We start from the raw sequence: 14,358 nt of genomic DNA, 5'->3' as shown, positions 1-14,358 counted from the left end.
ATAACAGGCCAGTTAGCTTAATTTCAGTGGTGGGCACATTTTTGCAACAAATTCTGAGGATTGGCTATTTAACATTTGCTCTTGGAGTTTGTAAGGTGTCACATGCTTCCCTGTCATACATGAAAGTACTAGGTATGCAAGCTCTGTACTCTTTTGGTCCATGTAATGAATTTGAAAGTGTATCGTGTCCTTTTTGTTTCCTAAAGATTGAAGCAGCTTTCTCTGATGCAAAGGCTGAGTGTTTAGTCCAGTAAAAAGTTGGTGGTGGCTGTGCCGAGTAGCAGAATTTTTAAACAAATTCCAACTGGCTCACATCAAGCGTGAATAACAGATTTTGTGAAACTCACAGTCCACTACAATTTCTTTCTTTTTAGTGACGCTGAGAGCAAATGTCTGCCATGCTGTTGAAGGATGATTCTGTTTGTGTATTATATATTGGTAATAAGAGGAGTCATGGAACATAGAAACATAGATGCAGGAGTAGGCCATTCGGCCCCTCGAGCCAGCATCGCCATTCAATATGATAATGGCTGATCATCTAAAATCAGTACTTTTTTATCCTACTTTTTCCCCATATGCCTTGATTCCTTTAGTCCTAAGAACTAAATCTAACTCTCTCTTGAAATGTCAGGGAAATTGTGTGTAAATTAAAAAAACAACAAAAAGTAATGAAGGTAAAGTAAGATACTCCCAATGGTTAGTTGTCCGTGCCGAACAACTTTTTGTTTTTTAACAAAGAAAGTACATCAAAGCAGTTCAGTAGCAAGCAAGGATAATTAAAAATTGCAATAAGTCTTGGAGCCTTAAAGCTGAGTCTCACGTTGCGAGTTGACACAAAAGGTACCCCGAGTGAAAGACTCGTGGTTGTGTACGAGATTGCAAGTGTATGATCAGGAGTTTAACCGAGTTCCCACGGGTATGACAAGTTTGCCGTTTACTTGTCATTTCTGCAATGTTCCAAGTTCGTCTCCCGAGTTACTCTTGAGCCAAACCTGATTGAAGGTTTGTTTTAATAAGCAACAGTGTTATGTTTTAATAAGCGACAGTGTTAAGTGGCAGTTCGCCCACAGCCCGAGCTGCGCCCCCTCAACCGCCACACCAAGAACAAGACGTACCTTGCACACCATCAGCCTCTGCCCCTACGGTACCTGCTGCAACTTCATCCAGCCGGCAGCTGCCCATCTTCAGCAGGATCTTGGTGTCGGACTGAGGGGAGGGGGGTGGAGGTGAAGGGCAGCAGGCTCACACATTACTCGTGACAGGATAGACATTACTATTTTTTAATAACAGGAACATTTCACGATGAAATGCAGAAAATAGTCAAGAGCCGGCGTGCCCGCTGACTGACCCCCCCCCCCCCCCCCCCCCCCCCCCCCCCCCCCCGGTCCGGGGCTCTCCCCCAGAGTGGCTTGCTCTCCGTGCTTGCAGTGGGTCTGGGGGTCGGTGTCCCGTTGGTCCTGACATCTCCGGCCACCCCCCTGGACAGGAGCTGAGACTGGGAACTGTACCGCCCTTGCCCCCTCCCTCTGCAACTTCAAACAACTCTCCTGCTCACCTAACCCACCCATCACCCCACCCCCCACCTTTCCCCCCAACTCCAGTCCCGTCCCGACCCCCTGGGAAACTGAAGGGAGCGACTGCCCCGGGGCGACTGGCACTGACCTGCTGGCATCGCCGACGTGAAGACAGTGCAAAGCCCCCGCGCCGGTGCAATGGGCGGGGAGCTGGAGAGGGGAGGGAAGGGGTCACACACATGGCCGGGAAGCAGAGGGATGTAGGTGGGGGTGGTGACAGATAGGGCCAACAATGAGTGGAGAAAGACAGAAACACAGACATGCAAAGGAGACCTACAACAGTGCATGATCTCTCTCGCGTTATGGCAGGTGATTGTCGCTGGGAAACTGAAGGGAGCGACAATTTGCTGCTGCCTGCCCGCTGAGTTAAAAAGTAGCAATGCTACAAAATTTTGAGATTTAAAAAATCAAGTTTTTAATTTATCCTATCAGATAAAGCATAACAAGAAGTTTAATTTGACACCTAATTCACTTTCATATCTTCAGTATTAAAAATGTTATGGCCATTACCATACTCCGAAATTGGCATCTTGTTCCCTATTGCTTTTCCATTGACCTAACACAAAAGCTGTGATCGAGAACGTTTAAAAGCCGATAACTTTCTTAAAATTTAAGAGAACTGAAAGAAATTTTCAGTTATTATAGATTGAAGCATTCTGAAACAAATATGAAACAATCTTACTTAGATGACTTGAAATTAAAGCATATAATTAGTTAGTTACCTAATTGTAGCTAATTACAAAATTCAATTACTAGATCTAAACATCTATCAATTTCTTAAGAATAGATGAACATTTTTAAATAGCCAAAGTGTCCAAATAACATTCACACAATAATTCAGAATATAACAGAATTTTTAAATCTCATTGTCAGGGGTTTTTAGGCTAAATGGAAGGAATTTAATGTTTAATACCTGTAAATTAATGGCCATTTAAATCAGCTTGCGAGTGGGATTTTCTGGAAAGGGACCATTTAGAACGTTGAGGTGGCGGTGAATTTATGCCCCCATATCTGCAGCAAATACACTGCCGGTTCTTGGGGGGGGGGGGGGAATCACCGTTTTGCAACAAAATGTGAATTAAATACATCTTAAGAAACACTTTTATACATAAAAATTAACTACTTTCTTTTACCTGGTCCTCCATAAAATCCGTCCTAGTTGTCCACATTGACGGCTTCAGAAGCTGCTTTTAAAATCATTCTAGCGATTAACTTGTCGGTTGAACTTTTTTTTAAAAACACACAGAACGGCTGTAGGAACGATTCTTTAGCAAAATCTTGCACCAACAAATATAATTCAGGACCAGATCGGGAGAAAAAAACCCTGTTTTAACCCTGCCCCCCTCAAACGCGTCAAAATCGCGCACACGGCCAGTGGCAGAATTACAGCGCCGCTGAAGATAAGTTTTGTAACATACCTATAAAGAGTTCCCACGGTAGACTCACGATACACTAAGGTAAACGCACGGGCCACTACATTCTTACAACGAGTTAAAATGTTTCAATTCTTAACCACAAGAGTAACTATGACATGGAAAACTTTAAATATGTTTGATTTTTTTCAAGAGTTGACAAGTTTCACGGGTACCTGCTGTTAGCGCCATGAGGCTCTAAGTAGCGTCCACAAGTTCCGTACATTAATTGTACGTTATTACCACGAGTTTTAACTCGGGGTACCTCTTGTGTCAACTCGCAATGTGAGACTCAGCTATTATAGTTAACTTGCCGGCTCTTAACTATTATAGTTAACTTGCTATTTAATCCAGATCTTCTCTCTATCTCCAGCCCTCCTGGTTTCAGAAAACAGAATCCCTCTACTGGATTAGACCTTTCATTTGTATTTAGGGAACAGAAACTCTTCAGTGCTGGGATGAAGAAGTGAGACTTCCTCCACAACCCCAACACCAAGTATAAAATCCTGTTATCAGCTGCTTCCTATTCGAAAATGCTTCCTCCTTTTCTGGAGACCAAGTCTGTCAATAAGACCACTTTCTGGACAGGTCTTGTTTCACCGAGCGTTGTTGTATAAGCTTAAGTCCAGCATGTGGAGAAACCTAAAATTCCAAGTTTCTGAGAAAAATTTCACCACTTCCCAACTTAACAAACCTGACCTTATTATAGAATGGTTTCTGCACAAATGGAAATCTTTTGGTTCATTATGTATATGCCAGCTTTCCGACCAGAGCAACTCTCCAGTCTCCATACTGCTGCTTGACCCACTGAGTTATACCGGCACTTTATGTCTCTCTCTAGTTCCATGCACTGGTTCTTGTAATTTTTTTGTACACCATTTATTTATCCATTTCCTTCTTGAGGGCAACAATTAAAGTTGCATCAACCACACATGTAGGCAACACATTTCGGATTCCAGTTTTTCCTCATGACACTCTTAATTTCCTTTCCGATTATTTTATACCTGTGACTGGACTTTGACATCTCCGTTGAGGAATAGCCTCCCAACGTTCATCAAATCACCCCACAGACTTTCCCAAACAAAACATCCTTGCTTCTGCAGTCCATTCTTGTGATTGTAGTCTCTCACCCCAAGAACCATTCTCATAAATATTTTACTCGCCCCTCAATAAATGCTTCATATTTATGCACTATGCTTTTATTGTTAGCGTCCAGAATTGTGCATGCCTTATAGGATGACTTTGAGCACATTTTCCTCAGTTCACCTGGTAACCGCAAGACAAAGCTCAGAATCAAATGCTAGCTTGGCCATTTCTGGCACACTTCCTACACTGAAAAACATTTTCTTTGGCTGTTCTGCTTTCATGAAGCGCACTAAGAAAAACAGGTAGAATACAGTGTTGACTGTTAAGTTGCGGCAAACCAATACACGTTCTCAGGTTGCATTGTGTAAGGATCAATGTGAGGATTGTTGATACCAGCTGTTGGGAAGAGAAGGGGGAATTGTGAGTGGAGGTAAAGGTTGGACTATTGATTGGACACTTTGCGTTTGGGCTAGGAATGGGGAAACGTCACAAACCAAGGGAAAATTGAAATATTTTTGCTTTTGAGCCAATTCTAGAGCTACTCTGAAGATTTGAGCACAAGGTTCACATTTCAGTGAAATACTGAAAAACTAGAGGTGCTGATTTTCAGTGAAATATTAAACTGGGGCCCCATCGGTTCTCTTAATTGAACCTAAAATATCCCGTACCACTATTTTGACTTTGGTTTGTGTTTATGTCTCCTGGTCTTCATGGTCGCTATCATAGAGTTGAAGCTATATATAGAAACAGGCCCTTCAACCCAGCTAGTCCATGTCGACCAAGATGCCTACTTGATCTAGCCCCATTTGCCTACGTTTCATTATTCTTCATCAGTCAATAATAGACAATAGACAATGGGTGCAGGAGTAGGCCATTCGGCCCTTCCAGTCAGCACCGCCATTCACTGTGATCATGGCTGATCATCCACAGTCACCAGAAAATCAGGGCAGTGCAGTGGTGCAGTTGATAGAAGTGCTGCCTCACAGTGCCAGACACCTGGGTTTGATCGTGTATTGTCTGTGTGGAATTTGCACATTCTCCCTGTGACTATGTGGGTTTCCACGCTCCAGTTTTCTCTCACAACCCAAAAACGTGCTGGTTTGTAGGCTAATTAGCCTCTGAAAGTTGCCAGTATTGTGTAGGGAATGGATGAGAAAGGGAGATAACATAGAACTAATGAGAACAGATGATTGATGGTCAGCATGGACTAGATGAGTCAAAGGGCCTGTTTCCATGCTCTATCCCTAAATTAAATTAAACTAAAAGCACAGTTTTCATCAGTGGGCCGTGGGCGGCCACGGTGGCGCAGCGGTAGAGTTGCTGCCTTACCGCGCCGGAGACCCGGGTTCGATCCCGACTGCGGGTGCTGTCTGTACGGAGTTTGCACGTTCTCCTCGTGATCTGCATGGATTTTCTCCGAGATCTTCGGTTTCCTCCCACACTCCAAAGGCGTACAGGTTTGTAGGTTAATTGGCTTGGTGCAGGTGTAAATTGTCCCTAGTGTGTGTAGGATAGTGTTAATGTGTGGGGATCGCTGGTCGGCGCAGACTCAGTGGGCCGAAGGGCTTGTTTCCTTGCTGTATCACTAAACTAAACTAAACTAAACTAAAGTAAATATATTGTCATATTGAGTTCTATGACAATTTATAAATTGTTGTCTTGTTTTCCACATTCTAATAGTTTAAAATTTTCAATGACACTTACCTGGTTGCAAAGCACTTTGGGATGTTGTGAAATGGTGAATGATAGACAAATGCAAATCCATTTTTTACCAGATAAAATAATTATCTTTATTTAATTTTTGTTTTGACCTAATTTTTTTGTTACAATAACTAACATTTTGGTTAATAAATCTACATTCATGGGAATAGGTTTTGTTGAAGTTACATTTGGCCATTTTCCAGGTGCGCCCAATCAGTCGGAAAAATATCATTGGAAAGAGCACCAGAATGCAACCACTTGACCATGTATGCACTGATGAAGATGGTATCTGTTCTTCTTTAACTACGTTTAAATGTAAGTGCACATTGGAAAGACCTTGTTCCAAAATTACAAAATGTAGAACTTATGAACGAAATGAATGAACGAAAACATTAATCTGTTGGAAAATAATATGAAATTATTAGTTTGGTCGAAGATGTAAAATTATACATATACACAAAAATAAAATGCCCAAGAAGCAACATTTAATCTAATTGGTGATCATACAAATTATTAGCAGATCACTTAGCTATCAAAACATAGCAATCCACAACAAAATTTGTTCCTCATTACTGGCCTTGGGCAACACAACATATTGTTCCCAAATCAACAGCCGTGCCAATTATAAGATAAATTGTTTCCTTCTGCTCCAGATTAACATACTCTTCAAACAATATTGATTAAAACCAGCAGGTTTTCAGTCCATAACCTTCAACATACAGTTAAATAGCTGCATTCATCTTCAGTGTTTCTGAGAAATCAATTCCATCCATGTCAAAGACATGCCCATGATGGCGTGATTCGGATTTTTGGGGGACTCACATTCTTAAGGTTTTCAATATTAATATGAACAAATGCTTTCTTCACAGAAATTGGGTTGGTTTGGTGCTTGGCGATCTTTAGAAAAAAGTTTGGGAGAAATATTGCTAATAGTTTTGTTCAGTATCCGCACTTCGAACCTCCCTGTTTGTTTATCACAGTTTCTAATACACTACCAAGACTTGAAGGTCATTTGGCAGTACTGTGGGACTTTAAGAAATTCCTTGGCATCTCTGCCTTGAGCCTCTCTATGGAGCAATATAACAAAGAGAGGCTTGATATGGGGTTGCAGTTAGCAAAATGCAATACTTGTGCAGAGAGTCCAGAGACAGAGGTTGAGTTGCCTTATCATGTCTAATGGTATTCAAGGGAACTCATGGCATTACACCAGATGATGGCGGGTCTGTGCAGCCTCCTTTAATAAGCCCTGCTCCTGCCAAATCAATCAGTGTTAAAGTACCTATTACCATCTGTTTTATGATCATCCCAAGGTTCTATTGGAGACATCTTCATAATTTCTCAGTCAGCCACTCATAAATAAATTAGTGAGATAAGAGATGCCCCATTTGAGAGAGCTGCCTTGTGGAACACCAACCACATCACAGAAAATTGGTGATGGTCTGATGCTTTGTAAACTAAGAAAGCATCAAGTAGAGACAGATTAAGAGAAAATGCAGCAAGTGTTGGAGGAGCTGCATGATATGAATGTAATATGGTAATAACTGCAAGGTGCAGGGAGGCTGCTGCAGAGGGAATCTAGTTCAAAACTCCTCTAATAGCACACTATCCAATGACATTGTTTACAGTAATCATAGGACAACTGGTGGTCCGGCACCTTCTTTAATCTAGACAAAATTATGAGAGTGCACTATAAATCCCCAATGGAAGTCTCCTTTGAAAATGTCGCGCCTAGAACGGGTGAGGCTGCCGAGCTCTACATCAGGATTTCCGCACTGATCGGCGGGTCGAATTTTCCAGCAGGTCCATTCCCATAGGTGACTTCCACGGCTGATCCGCAGGTTGAATTTGCTGCCTGCGGCCAGGTCTCTGGAACTCCAGGTCAGCCGGAGCTGGCAGATCCGTTCCTATAACTGACTTCCGCAGCCGACTTTGTGGGCTGGTAGCTCGGCTCCCAAGGCCGTGACCTGTGTTCAAAAAAAAAGGGGGGGGGGGGGGGGGGGAGGACAATTTTCATCAAGGAGAATTCTTACCAGAAAGAGTATTGTCAAGCACAGGAATAAAGTAGAATGGATTGAGAAACAGATTCTAAGGCAGTTTTCAAAGTACAACCATTTAATTGTCATTATTATGGAGATGAAGCTGGAAAATGAGACATCATTGAAAAACTGACATCAACTGGTGGGTCAGCTCTGCTTTGATCTATGATTTGCCTGAATATGCTGCGTAATGGTGTTACTCCAATAACCTTACAGTGTACATCTTGGAGCAGCATGGAGGAGGGGTGGGCTCAGAAGGTTCTTAAACTCAGATCTCATCAGCTGACAGAAACCATCATCAGGGATTTGATATAGTTAAAATTCATATTTTAATGAAATCACCAATTTGCCTTAGGGGTTAAATCTAGGACACGTTGGATGCTCCAATTACCTAATCAGTCATTTGAGAAGGGAACGCCAATGGATTATTTTGAAAACATATAAAACCAATTATTTTCTATATTTGTTTTTTCAAAGCTTTCAATATGTTATCCTGAATGCTTATGGGTCATTTGATAGTGTGGCAGAGAATGAGTGAGTGCATGCATGTGAATAAATTAATGCATTGGGGATAAATATGCTTTGAGAACCATGTCACCATTTCAGTTGCCTACTTTCTATTTAAAACAATATTGTACTGTTAGTGGAATCTGAATGAATGAATAAGTTGATTGGCCAAGGATGTACACATACAAAAAAATTGCCTTGGTGCTCCGCTCGCAAGTAACAACACGGCATACTGTAAACCATTAAGAATAAAACATAAAACATTAAGAGTAAAACATTATCGTTTAAACATGTGAATGAATTAAAATACCAGAGCAAAAGGAGGCTACAGACTTTTGGTTATTGAGTAGAGCTACTGCTCATGGAAAAAAAATGTCTTTTTTTATACCAAACAGTCTTCAAAGTTTTAATTATCTAACATTTTTTATAATGCTTTAACATGCTTTCTGAGAATACTTTCTGTCAAGATTTTACACATTTTGATGTATTATGGGAAAACTCTAAATTATCTTTCATACAAACAGTATCTGAAACCAGAAGAAAATCACTACAGATTTGTACATTATTTTTGCAGCCGCTCTGTCAAAACCAGTCACAACACCTGAAGTTGTAACGTTAACGGACTTCACGGAATCAAAAAATGTAATTATCTATCATCATGTTTATTATGGTATCTATAATGCTTACAAATTTTGCTTTAACATGCATTTCTGATAGCATACTTTCTGTGTCAAGATTTTAACATTTTGATGTATTATGAGAAAACTCTATTTCCATTATGCTTTCATTTTAATGTTTGGATTTTAGTGCTAATTTCAATGTGTTTACTTGTTCTGAGTTTCTGGATAGTAATTTTGTTGGAATAGTATATTAATTATATTTATTTGGTTGAATATTGATGCATAGCACAATCTTTCTGGGCCCATATATAATTTGCTTTCTGCAATGACCCCACAGACGAACACCAGGCCATCATCTCCCACACTGTTACCAAAATCATCACCTCTTGAGATCTCCCCTTCACAGCCTCCAATCTTATAGTTTCCGGGCCCTGCACTGCCCGCTTCTATCTCCTTCCAAAAGTCCACAATCAGGAATACCCTGGCAGACCCATTGTCCCTGCCTACTCCTGCCCCACAGACCACATCTCCAAATGTCTTGATTCCATCCTATCACCCACTGGTCCTGTTTCATCCTACCAACATCTGAGACACCTCACACACACTTCAATCATTCAATAACTTTGAATGTCTAAGCCTTACCATGGCTTACTACGCATCATAACCATGGATGTCCAGCCCCCACTAGGAATATCTCAAGGCCCTCTGGTTCTTCCTTGAATAGAGACCCAAACAGTTTCCCCCTACTAAAACTCTTCTCCGCCTGGCAGAATTTGTCTTCATCCTCATTAAATTTTCTTTTGACGCCTCTCATTTACTTCAAATTAAAGTTGTAGCCATGGGCACACATTCGTCCCAGTTGTACCTGTCTTTTTGTTGGATATATTGAACAATCCTTGTTCCACATGTACACCTGCACCATTCACCAGCTCTTTCTCCACTACATCGATGACTGCGTTGAAGCAGCATCCTGCACCTATGAAGTACTGTTTGATTTCATTAACTTTACCACTAACATCCACCTTACTTTTAAATTTACTTGGACTATCTCTAACACCTTTCTCCCCTTTCTTGATCTCTCTATCTCCATCACTGGGCAGAAAATGGATTGACATTTACTACAAACTCACTGAATCCCACAGTTATCTGGACTACACCTCCTCTCACCTTGCCTCTTGCATAGACGCAATCCCTTATATCAATTTCTCTATCTCTCTCGCATCGGTTCCCAAAATGTGGCTTTCCATTCTAGAACATCCGAGATGTGCTTTCTTTATTAAAAGTGGATGCAAGATGGCGCCTGCCTGCGGCGACTTTTGCGGAGCTCCGGAAAATAAAAGGCTCAACTACAACTTCCAACAACTTACCTGGATCAGAAAAACGGCAGAAATCGGTGCCGTTTCGGACAAGCTGCTTGAGCACCTCAAGGCTCTGGCAATTTCGCGATCTCCCGCAGCTGCGGGCCCCGGACTTTAAACTTTCCCACGCTGGCTGTGGAACTCCCGACCCGACTGAGGATCCCAGGTACTGTACCTTGAAACCCCGGGATGACCCCCAGAGCCGACGGGCTGGATCTCCCAGGAACAACGGAGCTGGAGCTGCCGACTTTGAGGGAACCCCCGTTCGTTACGGAGCTGGAGCTGCCGTCTGTGAGGGAATCCCCGTTCCAGCGCAGGTCCGCAGAAACAGCAGGTACAGCAAGTACAGTACCTGGAAACAAAGGGGAAGCCTCCATTGTGTCCGGAAACGTGGCCGACGGGCAGGACTTCAGGTCAGAATGAAGCGCAGGGGACTTCGGCCCCCTCTCCCTACTATCCTACTGGCTAATGTACAGTCCCTTGAAAATAAAGTGGAGGACTTAAGGGCAAGACTGCTTTATCAAAGGGAGCTGAGGGAATGCTCTGTGTTCTGTTTCACAGAGACATGGCTCACCCCCAGCTCCCCAGACTCAGCGGTCCAGCCTGAAGGGTTCTCCATCCACCGTATGGACCGTACACTGGCATCTGGGAAAGGGAGAGGAGGGGGCGTCTGCCTCATGGTCAACTCTGCGTGGTGTTTCGACGTGGCAGTCCTGTCCAACTCCTGCTCTCCACACCTGGAACATCTTGCGGTGAAATGCCGTCCCTTCTACTTCCTAAGAGAATTCACATCCATTATCCTGACCGCGGTCTACATCCCACCCCAGGCAAACGTCCGTCTGGCACTGGAGGAGCTGCACGCCGTGGTCAACAAACACCAGACGTCTTACCCTGAGGCATTTACCACCATTGCTGGGGACTTCAATAAGGCGAACCTCAAGAAATCACTCCCCAACTTCCACCAACATGTCTCCTGCTGCACCAGAGGACCAAACACCCTCGACCACTGCTACACCACCATCAAGAATGCCTTTCGTTCTATCCCTCATCCTCACTTCGGTAAGTCCGACCATACCGTGGTGCTGCTTCTTCCTGCCTAATTGAAGAGCGCACCCCCAGAGGTGAGGTCAGTACAGAGCTGGTCGGAGGGGGGGGGGGGGGGGGGGGACAGAAGAACAACTCCAGGACTGTTTGGAGTCTGTAGACTGGGCAATGTTCAAGGACTCGGCAACGGACTTGAACGAATACGCCACAGTCGTTACAGACTTCATAAATAAATGTGTGGAGGACTGCATCCCTACAAAAACCTTCCGAGTGTTTCCCAATCAGAAACCTTGGATGAACTTTGAGATCCGCACTCTTCTAAAGTCCAGACACAGGGCATTCACTTCCAATGATACAGTGACCTACATGAAGTCCAGATACGACCTTGGTAAGGCCATCAAAAAGGCCAAAAGGGAGTTCTGCTCCAAACTGGAGGATGAGACAGATGTTCAGCAGCTGTGGCGGGGCCTGAATGCAATCACCTCCTACAAGGCGAAACCAGGAGGCAGATCGAATGTCGGTGAAACATCACTCCCTGACGAGCTCAACGCGTTTTACGCACGCTTTGACAGTGAGAATACTGATATGCCTTCCCGATCCCCCATTCGCTGTGATGGATTTCAGTCTCAGTCACAGAGGCCGACATCAGGAAATCTTTCAGAGGGGTGAACCCCCGAAAAGCACCTGGTCCTGATGGTATACCCGGTCGTTTTCTAAAAACCTGTGCGGACCAACTGGCGGGAGTTTTTACGGACATTTTCAACCTCTCACTTCTGAGGTCTGAGGTCCCCACCTGCTTTAAAAGGGCATCAATTATACCGGTGCCCAAGAAGAGTAAGGTGACGTGCCTCAATGACTATCGACCAGTGGCACTAACGCCGGTGGTGACGAAGTGCTTTGAGAGGTTGATCATGGAGCAAATCAACTTCTACATCGACAAAAACTTGGACCCACTGCAGTTCGCTTACCGCCACAACATACCAACGGTGGATGCGATCTCGCTGGCCCTCCACTCCACACTGGACCACTTGGACAACAAAAACTCATATGTCAGGCTGTTATTCATCGATTACAGCTCGGCATTCAACACAATCATCCCCTCCAAACTGGTTACCAAACTCGCAGAACTGTGTCTCTGCGCATCCCTCTGCAACTGGATCCTCGCCTTCCTCATCCACAGACCGCAGTTTGTTCGTATTGGTGGAAATGTGTCAGACTCGATAACAATCAGCACAGGAGCACCTCAAGGTTGCGTGCTCAGCCCCCTGCTGTACTCACACTATACCCATGGCTGCGTAGCCAACCACAGTGCGAACCCCATTATCAAGCTAACTGACGACACCACTGTTGTGGGACGTACCACTGATGGGGATGAGTCAGAGTACAGAAGGGAGATCGAGCAACTGTCCATATGGTGCCAGCGCAATAACCTGGCCCTCAACACCAGCAAAACCAAGGAACTGATTGTGGACTTTGGAAGGAGTAGTAGAGGGACCCACAGCCCCATTTATATCAACGGGTCGATGGTTGAAAGGGTCAAGAGCTTCAAATTCCTGGGCGTGCTCATCTCTGAAGATCTTTCCTGGTCCGAGAACACTAACGCAATTATCAAAAAAGCTCATCAGCGCCTCTACTTCCTGAGAAGCTTACGGAGAGTCGGTTTGTCAAGGAAGACTCTCTCTAACTTCTACAGGTGCACAGTAGAGAGCATGCTGACCGGTTGCATCGTGGCTTGGTTCGGCAATTTGAGCGCCCTGGAGAGGAAAAGACTACAAAAAATAGTAAACAATGCCCTGTCCATCATCGGCTCTGACCTTCCTTCCATCGAGGGGATTTATCGCAGTCGCTGCCTCAAAAAGGCTGGCAGTATCATCAAAGACCCACACCATCCTGGCCACACACTCATCTCCCTGCTACCTTCAGGTAGAAGGTACAGGAGCCTGAAGACTGCAACAACCAGCTTCAGGAATAGCTACTTCCCCACAGCCATCAGGCTATTAAACCTGGCTCGGACAAAACTCTGATTATTAATAACCAATTATCTGTTATTTGCACTTTATCAGTTTATTTATTCATGTGTGTATATATTTATATCATGGTATATGGACACATTTATCTGTTTTGTAGTAATTGCCTACTATGTTCTGTGTGCTGAAGCAAAGCAAGAATTTCATTGTCCTATACAGGGAGACATGACAATAAACTCACTTGAACTTGAACTTGATTCCTCCTGCTGTCATAGATGAATCCCTCATCCATGTCTCCTCTGAACCTGTAGTTCTGCTCTCGCTTCCTCTCTCCAAACAGAACAATGATACAGTTCCCCTGGTCCTCACCTTTCGCCCCACCAGCCTCCGCATTCAACATATAATTCTCTGAAATTTCTGCCACCTTCAATGTGATTCCCATCCACACCCCCAACCGGAGAAGATGGAATACCTGTCCCTATACCTGCACCCATTTCTCCCATCCATTCCCTGTGCCCATTGTGATCAAAGTGCTATGTGCAGGTGATAAGGGAGTAATCAGAGCAGGTAGTCTTGAAAATATATGAAGTGATGAAAATTGGGAGAGAAGGGAGTTATAATTTAAAATTGGAGAATTCAGGGTTGATACCATTGAGTTGTAAGCCAGGCAGGTGGAACTGCACTGTAGGAGAATATATAATAGGGAACAATGAGTGGCAGATAAATTAATACTTTTGCCTGTTTTTGCAGAAGACACAAATAATTGCAAGAATTATCAGAGCAAAGGGTGTAGTGGGAAAGAGGAACCAATGGGAAAGTAGTACCGACAAAAATAGGAGAAAAGATGGTGATAGCGAAACCAATAAGTTCCAAAGATCTGATGATCACCACCCCAGAGTTTTGAAAGAGATGACTATGTAAATAACGGGCAATGAGCAAGATTTTTCAAAGTGCCATAGATTCCGACCTCACTATTTAAGAAAGAAAGGAAAGAGCAAACAGGAAACGATCACTTGCAAATCTAGCATCATGAGAAAGGAGCAATGCTGGATG

General features: G+C 43.6%; 1 protein-coding gene across 1 annotated transcript in view; it reads left to right on the top strand.

Annotated features, from left to right (window-relative positions):
• The window catches only part of LOC129703884 (uncharacterized), a 314,315-nt gene that overhangs the window by 112,477 nt on the left and 187,480 nt on the right, over nucleotides 1-14,358 (top strand). Inside the window, exons 5-6 of the mRNA XM_055646562.1 lie at nucleotides 5,977-6,088; nucleotides 8,891-8,958. Coding sequence (XP_055502537.1) covers nucleotides 5,977-6,088; nucleotides 8,891-8,958 — 180 coding nt within the window. The remainder of the gene's footprint in view (nucleotides 1-5,976; nucleotides 6,089-8,890; nucleotides 8,959-14,358) is intronic.

Source organism: Leucoraja erinacea, chromosome 1 (assembly GCF_028641065.1).
Source record: "Leucoraja erinacea ecotype New England chromosome 1, Leri_hhj_1, whole genome shotgun sequence".
NCBI lineage: Eukaryota > Metazoa > Chordata > Chondrichthyes > Rajiformes > Rajidae > Leucoraja > Leucoraja erinaceus.
This window is presented reverse-complemented; position numbering and strand designations above follow the sequence as displayed.